General features: G+C 39.4%; 1 protein-coding gene across 1 annotated transcript; it reads right to left on the reverse strand.

The window, feature by feature from the left end:
* Nucleotides 1-288: 288 nt before the first annotated feature.
* On the reverse strand, nucleotides 289-19,684 carry pdgfbb (platelet-derived growth factor beta polypeptide b). The gene is made up of 8 exons (XM_055152902.1): nucleotides 18,920-19,684; nucleotides 9,888-9,984; nucleotides 9,400-9,456; nucleotides 8,675-8,868; nucleotides 7,209-7,421; nucleotides 4,926-5,628; nucleotides 4,683-4,836; nucleotides 289-3,107 (listed from the first exon to the last, which is right to left on the reverse strand). The coding sequence occupies exons 1-7, from the start codon at nucleotides 18,980-18,982 to the stop codon at nucleotides 4,694-4,696; spliced, it is 1,470 nt and encodes a 489-aa protein (XP_055008877.1). The 5' UTR covers nucleotides 18,983-19,684; the 3' UTR covers nucleotides 289-3,107; nucleotides 4,683-4,693.
* Between the last annotated feature and the right edge of the window lie 3,675 nt (nucleotides 19,685-23,359).

Genomic DNA, 23,359 nt, shown 5'->3' on the forward strand with positions numbered 1-23,359 from the left:
GACAGGATTGTTTTGTGTATATTAAAATATACAATGATTTGTATTGAGTATACTAAGTTAATTTATGGTGGGGTTCTGTGTATCTGCACAGCCTGCATATACCAGGAAGCAGTGCTGTTACTAATAAACATTTAAGATTTATACAGTTTCTACTTTTGGAGCAGAACAGCAATGTGTAATATCACCTAGTTTCAGAAAGCACAAACCACTTCTTGAGTTTGTGCAATATGTAAACAAAACTGTAAACCAAATATGACTTTATAAAATAAGAAAGAAACACAAGCATAGTTAATTTAAGCTTCTTTACCATATGAAAATAGCATTAGGTGGCAGTGTTACCAAACACAGTTCTTCTTTCATTCATATAAAACAGTTAACAGTTTAGGTTAGCACACAGACTGTACAATAATCTTCAATAACTTAAAATGGTGTTAACTCTGCTTTATGGACAGCGTCACTAGTGTTTGCATCTCTATATGAATCAAGACAACAAAAGGCCATAGGTGCTGTAGCACATGTAACTTCCTGCTTTTAATTAACAGGTTCCAACATACTTATTCATGTTCAAAACAATGTCTGGAAGTGAGATCGAGTGTGTGCTGTAATGGAAAAATACTGTTGTAGCATACGATGGCTTTCCCAGGTTTTAACAGATTGATTTTCCAAAGACAAGACTCATATCTGTACTGAAGACAAAAGCAGAACTAGAACTAGAGGTGTGGGAGTGGTCACCAGCCACACACTGTGGAACATTTCATACATGAAGCAGACCTGGGTGGCCGTGTTGAGAACCACCGAGTAGAAGCATGCAACACTGAAGCTCTGTATAGAAATAAAAACATCTTTGTCGCAGTATAAAAAAGTTAGTCCACAGTTATGGTAATGGTAAATAAATAAGACATAGCACATAGTCAGACCACATGTAATTTTGACACAGAGAAAGATAATGTGTTGTGGGATTGACCAGTTTGCAATTCCAGTGTATAGAGTTAAACACATTAAATACTGTTACAGAGACTTGTATATGAACATAAAGCATACGTGTCAAAAGTTGTTGTCAAACTTGGTAATACTGGTCTTTTCAGTTTGATTGTCTCTCAAATTTTCTCTTTTTTCCCTTTATCCTTTATCATTTTCTGCCCTAAACTCCAAGGTGGTGGAGCCCATTTGAGTGTCGCGGGTGGGTAACCTGCCCAGCCATCCTAATTCTTTTTCTACCAAGCTGTACACGAAACTACTGTCCTTGAAGGTTCTTAAAGATTTTCCAGTGAATTTGTAGATGGCGTGTTTGGTATTTTTAGAAAGTAGTAGTAGCAACATGTGTGAAGTTCCTCTCAAAGCTCGTGAGGGCTCTAGACCAGTGTTTCTCTACTATGATTATTGTAATTTTAGACTTTTTCAGTGTAAATACATACTATATTTTATTTCATCTTAGTTCCTGCTTTAGTTCGGGCCTCTCCTAGTTTGGCCAAGGTTCGGGCTTTGGTTAGTCCTGGTCTAGTCCTCGTGTAATCCTGACAGTTATGAATATTTTGAGAACTACTATTATGTACTACACAGAGTTAGCACAACTTGTACTTGAATAGTGTTGTCACGATACTAAAATTTCAAACTCGATTTCGATACTAAGGAATTCACTCAATACTCAATACTGATTATGATATGACAATGAAGATTAAAAAATAAATCTCCTTTTTAGTAGGCTAATAGAATGCAATTTCCGTCAACAAAATAATTGTTCTTTCTTGATCTTAGCATGAGGTCTTATATTTGTTCTGGCGAAGCTCAAAATCAGGCTAAAACTGTTCAGGAAAGCTCAAATTTTATCCTGTTAATGTGATTTTTTGCATTTGAGATACTTGCTTAAACATGTATGTAGTTTCGATATAACTTTTAGTAGAGATGTAACGATATCCAAATCTCTCGGTACAATATTATCACGATATGCGTATCACGGTACGATATTTATTGCAATATTTTGGCAAATAAAATTCTAGATAGGACACTTTTTTGCTGTTTTGGTGTGAATTATAACTGTCAGAATGCCAAGAATTCAAGTAAAAAACATATTTCTTCATATTGTCTGCGCTGAAATGAATCATGGGACACGTAGTTCCTGATGTTTATTAGCTGTTCCTACTAAAGAACAATGCATTTAAGTAAAGGAACTTATAATTCGATATTATTGCGAGACTTCTGACGATACAATATCACAATATTTTGGTTATTGTTACATCCCTAACTTTTAGTATTGATTAGTATCTGACTTTCAATACTTTTAACAACCCAGGACATGAATACTTTCTGAAGATGTCCCCTTTAATAAGTCAATTTGCTACTTTAAATTGTGACCCTAGCACTATAAGAGCATGGAAGCCTAATGTTTGTGAAGCCTTAAACTGTTTGACCATGTTGTTTATACTTTAAGTTGAAGTAAGTGTCATATCCATTTTACAGTCTTGGTCTACTCGCCAAGTCTGCCCCCTTTCCTCCCTGATATTCTACAGACCCCATTCAGATGACATTTACAGGGAGGGCATCCAACACAAGAACAAACGGACTAGCATTCACACTAATTTAGGATGGTGGGAGTACCCGAAGAGTACCCACTACAGGAAGTAAGCATTGAATCAATTCCTATGTCTCTTTATGTAACCACTCTGCTACTCCCGTCTCTCATATATATCGGATTACAACTGTTTTCTATGCACCGAAAGTACTTAGTAGTCATAATGTGTCTGACCGAGCACAAAGTCATTCCACAGAGGGCGTCGCAGTCCTTCTCCGTCGATATCCAAACACGTGGAGTTCAGAATTGCACTATATGTCCACAGTTCTACAGCTATGCAGTTCCAGTCTGCACCCAGCCACCTGTCAGTTCATCTTGGGGTGCCTTTTTCGAGAGCACCCACCAACGAAAGTCCTCCTCCGAAACATGTCCCAGTGTTCCTTAGTTCTGTCCGACTCCATGGAAGTTGGGTTAACAGTCATTAGTAGTGTTACCTAGGAGATCTGGCAGGGTGAGTTACTGACAGGTGAATAAACGCTGCAGGAGAGGAGATGGGAGGCTTCATCTCAGGGTATGTCCACAGGTTCTCAGGGTGCATCTGTAAGAAAAGCACATGAGATAATCATTAACAATAAAGTTTTAGAAATGTTAAAGGTCCAATATTATACAAATGAACTCTTGTGAGCTTTAAGTCACGTTAGAATGTTATTACCTCGTCAAAAACATACATGAATTTGTAGTCCAATGAGGTTAATTAGGTCTTCCAATAATTTATGTTATTAGGTTCTTTTATCAGACCAAAAGACAGTTTCGACTAGTGGTCTTCCTCAGAGTGGTCACGTGACGTTGTTGCTGTGACGTGTCTGGTCAGCTGATTTAAACAGGTTTTGTCGCTGTCTTCCTACCAGTGGAGGCAGGACGACAGCGCCATCTGCAGTCCGACCTCCTCAGGACAGTATCCCGTGTGTGAGAGTAAAAAAGCCCCCTTGTCCCGGTTTATAATCACATTGGCACGTTTCTGTATTCCCATTGCCTCTTTAATCCAGCGACAGTGTTTGATTTCTTCCATCCCAGTCCATAATGTGGTTCTCTCTTTTACAGTGGTCAGAGATGGCCAATTTTAGAAAATACAGAAGTGTGCCCACGGGACTATAAACCGGGATGAGGGGGCTTTTTTACTCTCACACACCTAGAATACTGTCCTGAGGAAGTGCACTGCAGATGGCGCTGTCATCCTGCCTCCACCGGTAAAAAGACGGTACCAAAACCTATATAAATCAGCTGACCCGACACGTCACAGTAACATCACGTGACCACTCTGAGGAAGACCGCTAGTGAGCAGTTGAAACTGTCAGGTATGAAAATAAACTTTTGGTTTGAAAAAAGAACCTAATAACACATGCCTGGAGTTGTGTTTTGTTTTATTCACACCGGTTTGAGTAACACTTTATTATTAGTCTGGCTACATCTCCAAAAGTGTATGGAGTTTAGAAACACAGTAGAGCACTTCCTGTATTGCCACATGGTATCACAAGGTGGAACAGAGTGTTTTCTGTTTGAGAGAAGAATTAAATATGCAGGGTTTGCGTGTTAAACATGCATGAATAAAATAAAACAGAACTCTGGCTATGTTTTTGATACGGAAACAACATTATAACATAGATCAGAAAATAGCCTAATATGGGCCCTTTAAGGCGAATAATGCATTAACAGGTTAACACAAAATACACTTTTTTTTTGTTTTGTTTTTCTGTTGTTTTTTTTTTATCTATTTTAGCAGGGTTTACATCAACATCAATTTAAAATGGCTGAAATATAGAAACAAGTCTACTGATTTCTGTTCAGAACTTTTGAGGCATCTCTTCATAGTGGCATTTCACCAGAGCAAGCAGTGGATTTCATTATTTATTATTTAATTTTTTTTGTTTTTAGCATTGAAAAATTGCTAAATAACATTTTTGAACCTGGTGTATGACCCAGAGTTTGAATTTTTTTATGTAGCAATATGGGCGAAGATAGGGGGTAGCTGAAAAGATACATTTTCTAAGCACTCAAATGCAATTCAGCATTTTAAACATGCATAAATCAATCAAATAGAAAAAGAGTGCTGCTAATTTATCATATATTTATCACTGTGTCCCCTTTAATGATATATAAAAGATAATGGTCTTACCTTAGTTTATTTTACATTAGCATTGCCCTCATAGCTGCCTTGCTAATCCGTTTGCGATTTTTCCTCCTCCTCCTCTGCCGCGGTTGAGCTGGAGGCCTGGGACCCGCTGGAGCTGACGGCGCCTGTGTGGTTGTTGTTGTGGTGGTGGTTGTCACTGTGAAATCAAAATATAAAAGATAAGTTTCCGGAGCTTTTGTGATTCTGAATAGGACTTAATCAGCTTTACATCCGATATTTATGTACCTGTTGTGGGAGCGGCAGTGTGCACATGATGGTGGTGATGTTTATGCAGATGACTATCAGCCTCCCTTTGCCTCTCCTCCTCTTCTCTTTTGAGCTGCTGCTGTCTGAGGATCTCCTTCTCTTGGTCCAGCCTTTTGTGGAGAAGTAACAGCTCCCTCTTCTCTTCCTCCAACTTGGCCTCCTCCCTTTCTAATAACCTGTCTTTTTGGGGCGTCTCATTGTCCCTGTGTCTCACCTGCGGGTCCGGGTTGGGCTCTTTGGTGGGACGGACCCTCCTGTCGTCCCTGGCAATGCTAGCCTCCGTGTGGGCGACAGGGTCCGGGGTGACAGGTGCGGAAGGAGCACTCGTTTGGATTTGTGTGTATTTGTCTTGGTGCCATATCGGGCTATGTGTTTGTGCGCTTTCTTCCAGACCAAAGCTGGGAATGTCCCGCACTATACCTTTAACCTCAGTAGTGACGTTACCAGCGGAGTGTGCAGTCTTGTTGCTGGTGGAGTTGTGGGACCAGAGAGGGGTGAGGTGGAAGGATTCCTCTCCCCGGGATGGGTGCCCTCGGTGCAGGCTGGAGCTGTCCGCCGCCTGGGTGAAGGTGTCTCCTCTGGGGCTCCACTGCTGGTCCATGTGATCGTGCTCCATGTGAGACCTCTGGTTCTGTTTCAGCTCGTCCCACTGGTGCAGCTCGTCTTTGGAATGCAACTTCACCTTGAGTACAAAAAAAAAGTATGATGTCAATAAAATTGGTTATTTTGCTGATATATATACAGATTTTGTTGAAAGTTGCTGATCTCCATGTGGCTCAGGGGTTTAAATAGGAGACAAGCAGGAGACCAAGTTGGAGGTCAGATTTATGAAGAGGAGACCCTGCTCACTGTAACAATGTTTTTTCAAGGTATTATTTTAGGGGAAAACATGCAAGATATATATGTGTAATGCTATAATGTAGTACTCCCCAGATTTCCATGAAGAAAAGTCACAAAGTGCTCCTTTAATGTAATATTTTTGTAAAACTAGATACCATTTATGACTAAATGTACTGAAATTTTCTTTAATAAATAAAAACTAGCTCAAGTTTTATACAACTCAATAGCATGCTTGTCTCAACTAAAATTACAACAAGCAACAAGTTGTCAGTAAACATTATGATTTGCAGGTTTTTTTGTTTTTTTCTTTTTTTAAAGCAGTGTAATTACCTGGTCCCCGAAGGGTTGACCAGGTTTTGTATTCACCCTGTGTGTCTGTCCACTTCACATTTATGGACTGATTGTCACCAAATTTGGTACGTGGGTCAAGCCCCCTTGCCTGATGCCGCAAAAAAAGTTTGGTGAGTATCCGAGGTCATTTGAGGTCACATGGGTCAATTGAAAGGTCACGCCATTATAAAGGATCAGCAATTTCACAATTTCTGAACCATCTGCGGGCTAAAACATTCACCCAATCACCACACAAGTTGGCACACACATAACCAGGGTACACTGGATGTAACAGGTTGAAACTGGTCAAGGTCACTTGAAGGTCAAGGTAACAAAGGTCAAATATGCGCTTTTGGTCATAACTCCACAAAGGATCGAGCTAGAGCAAAAGAAGTGGTCTCAAAATCTCAGAAAAAGTAAACACAGACATTCTCATGTGTGACCAATATCACACAAATGTTCATAGGCACTGTACAGCTACACACATTGCACTGTGGATATAACGATCATGTAATATGGGCTGGGCTCCTAATAAGATGCTTCCATGGTGATGAACTGCCCCGCCCCATCTCCGATTGCACTTGTTTGTAATTTGTGTTGTATCAGAAAGGGGATCTGGGTCATTTGGTGGTAATAAACTTCACTCCATTTGTTCCAGATAGAGGGCTGACACCAGTATTACTGCCAGTTACTACAGGCATGTCCAAACTATGGCCCATGGGTCAAATGCAGCCTTCAGACAATTTTTTCTTGGCCCACAGGCTTCCAGGTGAATTGGCCCAAATTACCTGGCTTCAATTAAAAATTTACTTTTTACTGCAAGTGTTTTGAAAATCTACCTTGAAAAAGCTAATACTTAATATTTAGTGTGTGGTTTTAAGGATCTTAGCATGAATAAAGACTGTACTGAGCACCAGTTTTCAGCCTTAGCTCAGCCCTCTGCTTCATCTGTGTTTGGATATGTGGCCCTTGATGAAAAAGGTTTGGACTCCCCTGGTTTACTACAACTTGTTTGGAATGCATGTAAATAAACAAAGTCCAGTTCAACTCTGTTTTCAATCTTATTCCTCGTAACAGATGAGTTTGGTGTACCTGTCCCAGTGCAGTGGTGAGCGTCTGGTTGTGATGGAGCTCCCTGCTGCTGTTGCTGCTGCTGCTGCTGCTACTGTGCTGTCTTCTCGTGGTCTTCTTCTTGGGCGGAGGGGGTTTTGGAGTGGGCTGACACCGGCATTCCACATGGTCCACCACAGACACCACTGCTTTAGCGTATGTGGGTCTTTTGTTCACATATTCAATCTTCATGACCTTTAAAAGTCAAATGAACAGGCATGGTATCAACACGTGTAATTCATTCATTAATCCTTTTAGCAATTTGCTGTTAGAGCAGTTGGTAAGCTGTTGGGACATACATCGGCTTACAGTTAAGACTAGTCATAGTTTCCAGTTCCTCGATGTCAGGGGTCTCCAGTTGTAGCGTGGGAGCTACCAGTAACTCTCCATGCCCTTCCAAGTAGCTTGTCAAGGGATTTTAGAATTTTATGTTTGTAGCTAATAAGTAAAATTTGATTCATTACCACTGTAAATGTATTTTGATGCCAAACTTGGTGCACTGATAAATGGATAATGGTTTATGTTTTGTAAGCATCTAACTGTTCCCCATCTATGGCTTGCCATGGTTCTTATATTCACTCAGTTTCTTCTTGACTGGTGAAAGTGGTAGCTCTGGCATTTTGTTTCGTAAAGGTAGCTCACTGGAGAAAACAGGTTGGAGACCTCTGCTCTATGCCTTTGCAGAATTCATACAGTTTAAAGTCTGCCTATGCAAAAAAGGGCATGTAATAGGGCATGTAGTTGGAGCACTCATCCACCAAATTTGGAAGATTGATTACGGCTCAGACCAAGTTCTGTCATTGTGTCCAAGACGAGTGGTTGGTGGTGGTTGGTCTACCTCGGGGCAGCTGTGACTACAGAAGCAGCTTACCAACACGAGTGGAGTGGATAAATACCACACCACAGTGTAGCACATTGAGAGACGTTATTATTGTTTCTAAAAAAAGATAAAGGCAAATGTTTTCAGATGATAACACTCCATTCTAAAAGTTTGTAATAACTGAATGGAGATGGGGGAAAGTGAAATTTCTGTGGTCAATACACAGACTTTGATTTGATTTGATGCACCAATTACAAGGGTCAGGTCATAGATTTTACAAATTATTGTTCAACGTGTATGGATTTTTCTTGTAATTTCTTCAATTTAAATGAAATGAAAATGCAGAATAATCTATTTTTTACACTGATTCTTAACCACTTTCTAGAAGTATGACATAATTTGATTCAAGAATCTGAGGCACCAACAGACGTACAAAGGAACCACCATCCTCTACATTAGTGGGCATCATTATTCACCTTGTATGCAGCATTATTAACCTTGTATAACTCTATAATTGCACCATATATGATATATTGTGTGGAAATTTGAGTGTAGTGTAGTGTAGTGTAGTGTAGTGTAGTGTAGTGTAGTGTAGTGTAGTGTAGTGTAGTGTAGTGTAGTGTAGTACCTGTAGGTATCTAGTGTGCGTGACCACGGGCACACACTGCAGGCTCTTGGCATTGCAGCAGCCCGAGCAGCGTTGCACCTCCACACATGGCGGCCACAGCAGGAAGTTAGCGTTGCTCCGATCCAACATGGACCTGGTCACCTCCACCACCTCCGTGCGCACTTTACACAGGGCCTGCTGCGCCGGCTGGGCATCTGACAGAGCAGAGGGGAGTGTGAATGCACAAGAATCTCGACGCGACAGTTACATCCTGTATGACTGCCAAGCGACACAAGTAACCACGGCTCTAGATAATCTCTGTAGTCGGTGAATGCGCCCGGGTGATAAGAAAACCCTGGTCTCAAATAGGACAGGTCATTATTAGCAGCAGAAACTCAAGCCTCTGTCTGGTTGCTAGGAGATCAGTGTCTGGCAAATATTATCATTGTAATGGCTTCAATTTAGTTTGGCTTATGATGTCATCCATAAATAAATACATATATATGGGCTGGTGCGACAGATGTGCTTTTAATAGCCTCTTAGAAGCGATGCCAATATTATCCATCCTTGTTTTCTATTACGACTGAAGTTAACATTCACTGAACTCCCAAATATAATGCTATTTCATTAGAACACAGTCTGGTCTTTGTTTACTAATGATCATTTACATCATAGGCCTCATAAAAGAGTCTGCAGATATATTATCACTATTATATTATACCCTATTGATTACAAAAGAATATTACCAAGACTTCTAGGGAGTCTGTGACCTCCAGTGGCTGCTGATGTGTCCTGCTCTTCATCTAAGAAACAACAAGAAATAATATTCCTTTAAAAAATGTGTTTGCATTGCTGAAATATATATATATATATATATATATATATATATATATATATATATAGTGTGTGTGTGTGTGTGTGTGTGTGTGCGTGCGTGTGCGTGTATATACATATATATATTGTATAATAACATTTATAAACTAGAAAAACTTGAGTGAGGTTGAGTGCCCAGGGGAAATGTTAATTCTGTGATTGCATGCTGATCCATTTCTATTTATTTGGGCTTGGGAGGATGTTTGCTTGTCACAATTTGACTTGAAAAGTTACTTACTACTGTTACTAAGGGAAAAAAGAGAAGGATAAAACACAATCCACTAATCAATACTAAATCTGTAATTATGTAATTGACATGGGTGTGTAGAGAATGGCAAATATATAAAGAGGTCGTCTTTACCTACGGAGTCAGAGAGCAGCAGCAGCTGGAGGTCTTCTATGGAGGAGATGGGAGTGTTTCTAACCAGCTCCACCAGCGCTGCAGGAAGAGGGTCCCCCTGGAACACAACCAGCATACAAAGATCAACACAATAACAGTGTATGGAGTGTAAGTCTCATAGTGCAACTCAAAAGAGGCAGGATTGTTCCCTTAATAGTTTTTTAAAGCCCACTTATTTTTGTCCCATTTATTTGATAAATTACACATTACAATGCATATACCATTGTAGTTAAATGGTTAGAATTAAGTCTAGTTTTATTTATTTTTTCTTATACTCAACACGAAATGCTGGAATTTCTAGCATGGCTAGCGCCGCCTAGTGCCTCCGCTCAATTTCATTGCTCTCCAGCGACTAGGTCAGGAATCGGAACACACTAGACGGTTTGTAAAAACCTCGGAAGTGTGAGTTCGGCTACCAGCCAATCAGCGAAGAGCCAAACATTCTGTGTTGGAAACAATTCATGAGATCGAGCACTTAAAGCCAGAACAAAGACAATGTTTGGTGAATTTTATCAAGGGGAAAGACGTTATTGCCTACAGGATATGGGAAAAGCTTAATATACCAGTTAGCCCCGTTAGTGGCACATTAGATACGTCATGACCAAATAGCAGCGATTGGTTAAATTAAAAAAAGTACCCGCCTATTGTAGAGTGAACGAATTCTAATGCTGTGAGGCATTAGGATTCGTTCAGGCTAGGAATTTCCCCATTGTGAGACAAATAAAGACTCTCTTATCTTATCTTTATACACTATCACTGTGTGTTTTCTGTTATCATTATTAGTAGTGGTCGCTCTAGTAGTGGAATAAGGTTCAGTTTGATAGTAATATTTAGGTCTGGACAATTTGGCAAATATTTCGAATTGCAATTTTTCAATCAAGCTTTGCAATCTAAGTTTTAATAGTAGGATTCTGTTCAGAGTTAACCATTTAAATGTTATGATTTTTATGGTTTTTGCTTTTACTTAGCTTTTACTGGTTTTATTGTTCTAGGACTGGTATGACCAAATTTTAGCAATTTACCTTTTTATTGTCTTCATTTTATGATCTCTGTGCAGCACTTTGTAAACTGCTTTGTTTGTGGATTTGGATTTAAATACAAAATATAAGGATTACATTTCAGAACATGCACACATCTAAACCACAGGGGTAGCAGTTTTATGCAGAATAAGGGTGTTGATTGTGGAGGAAACTATTGCACTTAATAATTTGCATTCACTCCAATTTTGATATCAGTTGCAATTAGGGATGCACCAATCGAATACTGGTATCCGATATCAACGGCAATTCTGAAAAATTAGCTGGATCGGATATCAGCTTCTAAATATCAGCTAAATATCGGTTCAGTCGATATCCTGGTTGTTTACTGGTCGATGTCGGTCCAGAAAGTCTAATAATGTTTGAGCTCTTATTTAAAGAAAGTTGTTCTGTCGTTACTTTAGAGGTAAATAACAGCTACAACACATTTGGATCAGTTTTGTCTTCTCTTTTTTAGTTTAAAGGGTCATCGGTAATCGGTTTATATCAGGTATCAGCAGATTCTTAAGGCAATAATGTAAAAATTGGTATCGAAACTGAAAAATTGGGGCATCTCCAATTACAACTAGTACTAATAGTAGTAGACGAATCCACTGAGAGCAAGCATTTCTCCAAAGTAATCTTGACATTTCAGCTTTAACATTCAGCATATACTCAAAATCCCAAAGCCAATATATTAATAGCCGTGCACTTGGTAAATGATTCCCCAAAGTGAGCTGCACATTGTGATGGAGGCTGGGGTGTAGGTTTAACCCCCTTGGTCATTAATGGCCAGAGGTCCTGTGGGGAGGGGGGGGTCTGAAGGGACGCGGGCCACACAATGGTCACTAAAGAGCGCCCTGAATGACTATTGGCGTTGTGTCCTCTCATCTGCTAACATTTAAGGGTCAAAAGAGTCAGGAAGGAGTCAGGAAGTGGGGGAAGGAGCGATACTGAGCGGAGGACAGAAGGAGGCGCATCTAAAAAACGGGGATAATGGATGAATAAATGTCAGGCCCAAACGGACAAGGATCAGACGTGGGTCGAAGCATCTATGGGCGTTCGACATGCTTCATTTGGTTTGTCATCTTGTGGCGTCAAGGCAAAGCAAGGCAAAAAATGGCTTAAAAAGAACAATGTACCCATATATCAGTATTTGAACATGAACAATACAGAAAAGGAGGTGGTAGTAACAAAATGTAGTGTCTTGTTAGATTTTTGTGGATCATATATTCTTTAATCAATCCAAAAATGTGCAAAAAATGTGCCTTGGTCTTAGTTGAGGTTGCAGGAAGTGAATGGACTGTTCAATATCATCTTCTAAACTAGGTTGAACTATGACTTTTTGCAGATTAAGAATTGACAATACTGAAAATTTTCCTCGATCACAGATCAGTTTCCAAATATTGGTTCAGCCAATATCAGTGTTGAACATCTAAATTGATGTAATGAGACTATTAACTAACTGATGAAGTAAAAAAGCTATTATTATTAGTTCCTGCAAAGGTTTCGATCAATATCAGGAATCTGCAGATACTTACAACTCTAGTATCGGAATCGTATCGGAACTGAAAAAGCTGGATCGATGCATCTCTACTTACAATATACCCAGCAATTACAGTTTGTAGACTCTCTCTTCTAAAAAATCATATTACTTTAGAGTAATTTTGAGTACCATGCAACAAAAACAATAGAGATCATCATACATAGAATTTACAGTTTCAGCCTAATGATGATGAACCATGAATGCAGATTTTAAGATGCTAAGTGTTAAACCAAACATATCTCTGTGATCGTTTGATGCAGCTTGTCAATAGAGACAGACATATTGGTTGATCAATGTATTGGGTCGATACTTAGACTTTTTAGCATATCAACTCGGCCTTAAATCTCCAACACAGGCCAATATTTTGTTTTGGTCAAACTGCTGCCTAAAAAATAAACACAAATCTTTATTATTACCATTTAATACAAAGAGTAACTGCACAAAACATGCTCTTATAGGTTTGTAGTAAAAAAATGGCTGTGGATTAGTTTGCAGTCAATTTAAATTACATACATTTGAAAAATAATTGTAACTGGGCCCACATATCGGCCTAAAAGCATCAGCAGGACTCATCGGTTGCTCTGGATTAAAAACATCGGATTGGCATCGTCCATGAAAAAAAAAAAACATCTCTACTTGTCAATAACGTGAAGTTTTGCATATACAATGCAATTAAAGGGAAGAATTAACCCTAACCCTAATCTTATTCTGTAAAGCACTTAGAATTACTTTGTGTATGAATTGTGTTATACAAATAAACCTGCCTTGCCTACCCTAACATTTTAGTTTATATTCTAGTCATCTTTAGCCATTAGTCTTTAGGTGCCCTGTGCATTCTGTTTTGTGATCTGCTGCTGTCAGGGCATCCAGTTTAGAAAGAGAAATTTACTAGAAGTTAGTGGAATGATCCCTAAAAACACAAACAGTAATAAATAACTTGCGTAAGAAACACTTTGGTATCTATAATGAGGCATAGTTCTTTATTTAAACTTCTACAGCTCAAATAAAATTGTAGAACTGAAATCAAATTGTAGAACTGAAAAGATATCTAAAAATTCCCGACTAGTACTAAAAAAAACATGATAAATACTGACCTCCAAAAATGACTGTTCCATCTAACATACATGGAAGGAAGTCAGTAGTGAACAAAAACGTGATTTACATTGTCTGCTTCTCTTCAAAGTTTCACTAGTTTCTCTTTGTTAGTGTTTCCCAGCAGGCACCACGTCACGGCCAAGGAAGCAGCGGGCCATGCATGTAGTACCTCCCCGTCCATTCTATAGTACAGGCCCCAGTGACTTGTGCCATTGTTGGATTCTTCTCACACAGTCAAAGAATAGCACATCTCGGCTGCCCCTCAGGACTCATCAGCACCATTTCCTTCTTTAGCCCGACAAGCTAACCTGCCTCCAGCTCCAGCTAATTGTTAATTATAGGATGTTTACAGCGTGCGCACCAAGACCTTCTGTCAGGGCGATCAGTCAGAGCTATAAATATGCACTATACCAGACGCTTTATCATATTATTCAGATTCATTCATACGCAGGGATTAACTCATTCACAATTAGAATAATCGATGAATCCAGGAGGTGGAAGACGAGTTTCAAACATAGATATAAATTAAAAACACTTAGGCAACCATAATACTATAACTTTCAAATCATTTCAATAAGAAGAAAGGAAACGTGAATGTGTAAACTTTTTGCATAGTCATAAACTTGCATTATCTGACGTCTCAAACAGAACTTTGGACCAGAATGAAAGTATACACCTCTCATCCAGGTAAGCAGTGATGGGAAGAATACTTTGAAAATGTATTTAGTTAAACAATGCTGAATACTTGCATTAAAATGTACTTTCTAATACATGGACCAATCAGAGTACTGTATTCTGAATACTTTTACACACGGTTGCATTATATTATAGTGACTTAAAGCTTGACATACACACCCTTTGTTCTTCTATTTCTGTGCAATTTCACTTGACTATAAAAACACAAAATGCATTCTCTTATGAGCCTTTTAAACGACTGTATCACACAGAGACATGTCGTCTTTCCCCAAACATCCTCAGTTGAACATTAAAATGCAGATACATAATTGCATGTCTCACAAAACCTTTAAACTATGAGATGACTTTCCTCCACTCTCATAAGTTGTTCTTGTAACAAGGCTTCAATTACAGATGCTCTCTGGGTTTTCTTGCATGTTAAGCCAATGGTCCCATTCATTTGATTGTAACTGTGCGTCTCACATCCAGCTGCATGTGGGGCTGTGGCTCTTCGGAATAATGACTTTGTGTGGAGAGGCAGAGGCAGCAGCTGTTACGACTGCACTGGGGGCTCACACAGAAATGAACTGTTACATAAACGCCCAATTATACGCTCAAGTTAACCAACTCCTTTCTATTGAGGAAATTCTGCACTTTATGTTGGAATATGGCAGAACATCACTTAAGTCAAAATGACCCAGTTTAATTTTTTACAGGAGTCACTGTTTCTCTCTTGATTCCAGTTAGTCTTAGTTCAATGTAAGATTTGTGGTGGTCCGCAGGAGTGCATAATGGCCATTTACTATACAGGGGTGAAAAAAATACATTAAAAGCCTCAATAAAACATAAACAAGACTCATCCTGAACAAATAGTTAATTCATAATTCAGGCTTTGTAACTACTAAGGTACAATATGTAACTTTCTATAGGTGGTAAGTCCCCTGTATGATTCCAACAAAATTAAAGTAAAATGTCCATGGAAATAGATACGTTTTATGTCATACTGTGGAAAATTAAAGCCAAAGGAACAAAATTTCCATGGAAACACGCAGAAGAAAGCCCTCCTCCAGGCCAAATAAGAATGAGGTTTGCGAAGATGCCAGTCCGCTCACAGTAAGTTTTTATGTTTCAGAGCAATAAACAAAACCAACATGGGAAAAATGCTATTATTTCAGTCTATTTTTTTTGGCTAAAAAGTTGCATACTGTGGCTTTGATTAAGGAATTAGCGTAGGAGTTAAATGTAGGGCACTGATTAAGTAGTTACAAAGCATCAGTCATTCTTAAACTATTTCTTCATAATGAATTAAGTCTTTGTGCATGCTTTGTTAAAGCTACCGTCTGTAATTAGACTGGCCGATCTGCCTCTGTTGTATTCTCACATATCGCCACTAGGGGCTGTCTATGTTACTGCAGTCTGACAGTGTGAAGTGTGACCTGACAGAAGAGGACCAGAGAGCACAGGTGAGACAGAACAAAGGCCAAGTGAGCACGAAAAATTGTTGTTAAATATTGAGTACGGCTATGCAATAAGACCAAAAAATTGATCTAGTTTTTTTTTTTCAGACTCTGACCCACAGTTGAGAAGCAGTGGAGGCAACAGAGGAAATTAAGTGACAGATAATGGGACTTGATTATGGGGTTGAGCGTGAGGAGCACGTGGAAGGTTTGTGAAGTTTGGACTTACTCATGTATTCCTACTTTATATGTATATTATGCAAGTGTTATAATAAACTTATTATATTTTGCATTGCCGAATGGGTCGGTTAAATAATTTTGCACTGGAACAGTTTCCAACTACATTGAATCAGTTTTGGTGTATCTATCTTGCATTTATTTAGTGCCAGCAGGTAGCAGCTACTCCATCAGAAAAGGTTACATAGTGTTCCTTTAACTGACTGCAAATACTTTTAATAAGAGGACTACAAAACTTTATGAACGCAACGCAGTAGTTCTGTCATGATAATTACATATATATCAACTCATTGTTCAATATATGTTAGATGAAACAGTACATTTTGAGGGTTAATATTTATTTTGAGAACTTTTTGGTATTTTTCTGTACTATGATAAAATTTGAGCTGTGGAAAGTTGAATAAATATTGCAGTTTGTGTTTTTGTAACTACACTGTACATTTAAAATTGCTTTGAGAGATAACCCTGTCGTTACTTTCAATATTATCAGCTATATTTTCTTACATCGTACTTCAAAATGTGTTATCGTAACAGGCCTAGTATGTAATATAAGCTACTAAATGTAAACATAATGAAAGAAATGAAAAGTAACACAAGTATCCGTCATAAAACTGCCTATAGGAGATCTTTAGGGTGAATACAGCCCTTTGTGCATTTGCCAAATTTAGATCAAGCACGGGGCAAGGGTCTACTTTTTGAGTTCCACCTACTTTCATGTCTCTTTAGAACATGACTGAGCCTCACAATGCTGCCTCTGCTCTGACTGTTTCACTTTTTATCATGGGGAATTCCTACTCGCACCTCAAAGCTCTCCTCAGCCTCTCCTGTATCTGAACACACATGCCCCACGCACTAAACCTGCTTCACATGTGGCCCATAAAATAGAAATAAGGGTTGAAGACAGGTATTTAAGTCATCTTTCAGAGATATGTGCGTGCCTTTAAGTCGCGTTGCCATGGCGATGCTATAGAATGGTTTAATATGTACTTATGGGAGTCAATAAACGGGGAGTGGAGGATTTCAATTTGCCGTAGTACTTTAATTGGAGGTTTGTGCGTCTATAGCTTTCAACACAACACACAATGTCACAATAAGGAAAATATAGGATAGTTTATATTGACTCAAGCTGGTAGGTCCACTTAAAAAACCCTACCGAAGCACTGGCCCTATCTCGCAATAGTAAAATCGAAGTATCTAAGGTTTAAATTGGAAATATAACCTTTCATAGCTCTGAGATGAAGGTGAAGCAATATTCGTTGACCCGTTTTTTCCATTCAAATGCTCCTTGATTGATTTGGCAGAGTTTTAAACCGGATGCCCTTCCTGCCGCACGTGCTATAATTGGACCTGGCAGGCGATGGAGCGCTTTGCCAACTTTTCAAATCTAAAGAATCAACTCTGACTAATACTTTTGATACTATGAGCTCTCTGTGACTGTACTGAGTTAGTATTTTTGGCCCTATCTCGCAATGTAACACAAGCAATTAAGATATTAAGCTGAACCCAAATAAAAGTGCAATTTAGAGCAGGGATCTCCAACCATTTTCCTCCAGTGAGCTACTTTTACAAAACAAAAATGCCAAGAGCTACTCATTTTAGCGACCCCAAGAAAAAGGGCAAGCCTTGGGCACAAAGTTGGGCTTCAGTATGATACATTTGGTTATTCAGCACAATGGTATAATCCCGAAATCCCTTGGCGAGCCACTTGGAAGAGCTACAGGTTGGAGACCCCTGCTATAGAGTAATCTTCCAACAAACCAAAACTGGCTAAAATAAACTCACAAAAGGAAAGAAATTCATATAGGTCTATGTATGGTCAAGGCTTGCCCCAAATGTGTCTAAAATCTCCATTTAAACCTTCTTATCTGGTAGCATCAGCAAAACAAGAAGTTGTACATTGGTCACCATAATGCCAGTTGTCATTACATTAGCTGACCCAGACAAGACCTTGGGATAAGTTTTGTCTTCCTGTTTGACCTTAAAGGAGGTTCAGCGATGCCAATCTCTCTTCCAATCATACATCATTGTCTTCCTTTATTTATTTACGTAAAACTTCCCCTATTCGTCTTTCAACACTGTGCATCGCTTTATTCCACTGTTGGGTTGGGCGTATGGGCACGCTTTGACGCTGCGCACGCACTAACACTGGTATTCAGCTGCAGATGATACGAGCCTCTCCAAGCCATCCATTCATTCAAGTTAATGACCAAAAATAACAGTTATTATTTGTGCCAGTGGAGCCCAGCCATGACATTATAGAGGCGACGTGGAAACGCGTAAGCTTCTCCTCCCGCGAGTTTACATATGGGCAGGTGCACGAACTTCAAAGGAGCGATACGTTGGTCTACTTTTGTTTTGATCTGACTGGTTTAAAGGAAAGCACAACTAAGTCAGACAGAAAGATCAAGACGTTTCTTACGCAGCCCACGCCGTTTGATTTGTAGATTAAGAAACGTAGTCTACAGGGTTGTGGAAAATAGTCCAAATTAAAATATAAGCCTAAACAATGGCAAAAAGTCCCACCAAAAATAATTTAAGCATAATGGTGTCAGGCGTACAATACGACGTCAAAGAAACAATAATGCTCCCACAGTACTGTTTCCATTTTTAAAACATTTCCTGCTATTGTAAACTTACAATGTCCCAAACTAGAGCGCAGTTAACTTTAATGGGAGCTCCATCGTGTGTCCAGTGCCCATAAAACTCATTAATGTGTAGTTACAATGAGTCCTCGTGTAAACTGCAACATTTACGAGGCAAATTAATGATTTTTCCTTTTGTAGTTTTCTGAAAGTTCAGGAATAGCCTATTTTAAGAACGCCACTAAAGCTCTCATAACCTCTTTCTATCCCTTGGTATCGCGCGCAGCTGCCCCGTGTGCACCGCCTGTATCGCGCCCCTGCCCAAAACGAGATATGACAGTCATAGCAGGCGATGGGCATGTGCCACGGGATACCCAAAACTCACCTCGGCAACGCCAAAGCGCAGACACGCCGCCGTCACGAGCAGCAGCGCCAGCCACGAGCTCATCTTGCTGGGCAGCCTCGAGCCGCTGCGGACCGGGCATTTAGGGAGCGCGGGGGTATTACGCAGGGGCCTATACTCCACAGCGGAGACAGCCGAGGGACAAAACCAATAATGTTAGATTCTTATCAAACAGTTCAAGTAAAAAAATCCACTTTGTTCTTCTTCGGCATTGTTATAAAGTAAAATAGGGAGGTTATTACACCCCCACGTTTTTACGAAATTATCCAATTATAAAAGCCCAGCTGGGATGGAGAGGAAAAAGTTATTCCAATATCTGTCCGTTTGAATGTTTTCCAATAATTTCCAAGATGCCTGTAATAACCGTGACGTTTTTAAAGTCCAGCTGTGTAAAAACGTAAAAATAAAAAGCAGAAGAAGACGTAGACGAGGAAGTGGCAGGTCAGTTAAATGGTGCGCTCCCTCTTGTTTCCTCGGAGCCTTATCACTGAGCAGAGCGCGGCGTGAACTCAGCGCTGTATCGGCCTGATTACACACACTGGCTGCGCTAAAGTGCAACTCCTACGGCTGCTGCTGCTGTTGCTGCTGCTGCTGCTGAGAAGTGCTGCTGCCGCTGGTGGTCGTGGTGGTGGTGGAGGGGAAGAGCACGTTTCCAAGTCTGCCGTGTGAGCGTGTGCTTGTGTGTGCGTGGCTGCGTATCTCTCCCGCCCCCTGCCTGAAGAATGGATGATAATGTGCGTACAAAGACACACGCACAGCTCGCATGGCATCACTGTGAGCCGAGTTCCTCCACTGTGGAACTTGGGTGTTATGAGGCACGTGTTCCTGACGCACAGCCAAGAAAAGTTTGTCTGGGAGTGGGCTGAAATGTCGTTGATTAAAAGTGGACTCAGATTTGGCTAAGCTTTTGCCTGACTCCAAACTAATTTAAATGTGCATTGTATAACTTTTTCTTATCTCCAGTGAGATGTTATTACTTTGCCTGTAATGTTCCACCATAAAGTTATCAATCTTTTCAGGCGTTTAGTGCCAACTAAATATCTTGGAAAACATTAAATCGTATGTTTAGTGGGCTTATCTCTCCACAAATAGTGCCATCATTTGCTGTAGCCGTGGAGACAGATAAGTTCAATCATACAACATTTCAGGAAAAGCAATATCTCAACTGGGAATAAGAATGTGGCTGATCCTTCACAAGAAAGATTCAAAGAGTACATTCAAAGTCAGGCCTATGGAAAGTAGATTTTTCACTTGCAAACTCAAGGACAGGGTCAAAGTCAAAGTGCTCACCATACCATGTTGTAACTTGTACTCGTTCAAATTTGAAAATACAATTTGTTCTTTTTTTCACAGCAAACACAACACAATGACACTAATGTTGAGCAAGACATGGGATTCTATATTTTACAATGACCTGGTTTGTAATTAGCGAAGACTCTCCTAATAGACAACATTTTTGAATCAGAATTTTCCGTTTTGTACACGTGCACTTCACTTTCTCATGTCAGTATTTGCTTGTCATGCTCATACATGTATCTTCATAGACATTAAAGGTACATTATGTACTTTTCTAGCAAAGGGTATGTCACTTGATGTCTACATGGTGGTTATATCACTTTTATAATAATGCTTAGGGATGTAACGATATCCAAATCTCTCTATACGATATAATCACGATATGCATCTCACGTTACGATATGGATTGTGATATTTTGGAGAGGCTGATATAATTGTAGATGGGACACTTTTTTGCTTTTAAATTACTCTGACAAGATTTTGGTGTGAATTATTTCCATGATAATCCCAAGAATTTAAGTAAAAACATATTTCTTCATGTTGTCTGTGCTAAATGAATTATGGGATATGTAGCTCTTTATGTTTATAAACTGTTGCTACTATAAAACAATGCATTTAAGCAAAGTAACTTGTAATTTGATATATTGTGACAGCCCACGGTATTATTGTGAGACTTTTGATGATACGATATCACAATATTTCGGTTACTGTTACATCCCTACATTAAATTTATGTTTTCTTATGGAGACAGGTTACAGGTCAGATCTGTTGAAAGGTAATAATGCATGTTTTTTCACAGGAGTTTGAGCAGTTAATTCGATAAGTTGTAACTTTCCATGTAAAGTAAATAACCCATGGAGACAAGCAGCTATCAGAACCCTCATATGAAAAGTTACATAGTGCATTTTCAAAGTTCCTCAACTTAAACTCCACTGACTCAAACGTAGCGGCGTGAGCGTTTTAAATAGCACAGCTTAAAGCAACATTAACACTGGTAGATAACCCGTGCTATGACTAAATTAAATGTGACACTAATATACTTACTAAAACTGGATGGGTCACAAGGACAGTTGCCATGCCAACTGACTCCTCTCATTACATCAGCATCACCCCGAGCCAGGCTATCAGGAAACAAAAGGTGGTTCAAAATATCACCGCGCTTATTCTGGGCACCTGACCTTTCCATAGTCACTTTTGTTTGGGGGACATTTTTAAACAATGCCATACCATGACTGCGCCAGGTTCGACTCAGCAAGAGCAAGCTGATAAAATATAACTCCAAAAGCCTTTTATGGTAGACACAGAAGAAGTGATTGTTCTTCAAAGAGCATATGTGTGATTGTGCAATTATGGGAAATGTGGTGGTGTAACGGTTAGATAATACAAGATGGTTCCAGGTTTGATTCTCGGACCATTTGTGCTATTTTATTGCAAAGCTTTCAAATATAATGACTAAAAGTACTTTAATTTTCTACTGATGTTATCTTTTCCACTATAACAGTTGCTACGGTTACACTTTGAATTACTTTGTGTACAAATTGTGCTGTACAAATAAACTTGCCTTGCCTTGCCTTATAAAAATACTTCATTCACAAGAACTTTTAGCATTGCCACTATAACTTTTAATACAACTTAACGGATATAACTACAGTGTAATGGCTCTTCAGCTAGATAATTACAAAAAAAAATAATAATAATAATAATTTGGTGTTTTGATTATCCTATAGTAAAACAGGCCTCACATGAAACTCACAACTTCTTTGGGGTTGCCAGTTCCAATGTCGAAATCCAGCTGGTTTAAACCTGATCTGAATCCTCACTATCTAAACACCAGCACCTGACTACAGCTGATCATTTGTCAGTGCTAGTGCAACCTCTGCAGCTCTGTGAGTGAATTCTGGAGGTTCTGAGCTTTCAGACGAGGCATAGTCTGTCCAGATACTGAGAATGAGAAGAAAAAACTTGTGCATGTCTCCTGTATCGTGAGCCTAATAGCATAGTTGCTTAAGTCATATTTGAATGTTTTCGTAAAACAAGAAAAAACACATTTATTTGGCAAGCACATTGGTATTTTTTTATTGATATTGTTTTGAGATGAAGGTGCAGACAGTGATTTTAGACTCTAACAAGTGTTCTTATAGGCTGAGGACATAGGACAGGCAGGGTGATGCAGCAGTGGTAGGAGAATAAACATAGGCAGATATCACAATTTAGCCAAAAAAAAAATGACTGAAGCAATTATCCTGTTAGGCTACCAATATGCAAATTGTAATACTTAAACTGTGAGAGTGCAGGCAGTTCCTTTAAGTATCTGACAAATGTGAAAGTACTAGAAAATTACCAACTTTTAAAAGTATCACTCTATACACTTATCTGAAATTTACAATGCTTAAATGAGATTTAAACATACAGTTGCGCCATTTCAAATTAGCCAGGTTGCAATTCAGGTCAAAACACCCACTCATTTTGTTGTTTTAATTGAACTATACTCAGAAAAGTCATGTACAGAGGAATGTCACGGCTTGTCTGAAACGTGTGAGTTCAGTTATGCTTTGGTGAATAATAGGATGCTATTGTTTTCCTAACAAGAGTCATGGAGGAAACCGTGTGTGAGCTACGCTGCTATATTTACCCTCAAATTCACATTCACATGTCTGACCAAGGTCGCTAGCTCAGAGTAGACAGCACAGGTCACCAAATAGTGCTTAGGTAACAGGAATCCTCTGGCACATAGCACTCATTTACACTACAAATGTTTGGCCAAGAACACAAAAGGAGCCGTTTAAGTGTCTTCCAAATTGAAATGCCTTCCCTCTTAGTTATCGTACACGTGTTGCCAATTTTATGACAGCGTAACGTGTCAAAACCTATTCTGTTCCTCGCTATTGGTTGTGGTTCCCAAAGCAGGAGCGTATCTAAGGAGCCAGTGGAAACGAAGAAGAGGAACTGCAGACAGATGAAGAGGGAGGGGGTCACCACTGGAGGTAGGGGCTTTCCCACCAACCTGCTCTTCTCACCACAATTTTACAAGCGTCACCTGTGATCCAAATATCAATGGAGACACTGAAGGAGACTGCTACACTGCTTACTCGATTTCAAAGGAGTTTTCACACCAAGTATCTTTCA

This window comes from Boleophthalmus pectinirostris, unplaced genomic scaffold (genome assembly GCF_026225935.1).
Source record: "Boleophthalmus pectinirostris isolate CB_2022bp ecotype Guang Dong unplaced genomic scaffold, ASM2622593v1 HiC_scaffold_17, whole genome shotgun sequence".
Lineage (NCBI taxonomy): Eukaryota > Metazoa > Chordata > Actinopteri > Gobiiformes > Gobiidae > Boleophthalmus > Boleophthalmus pectinirostris.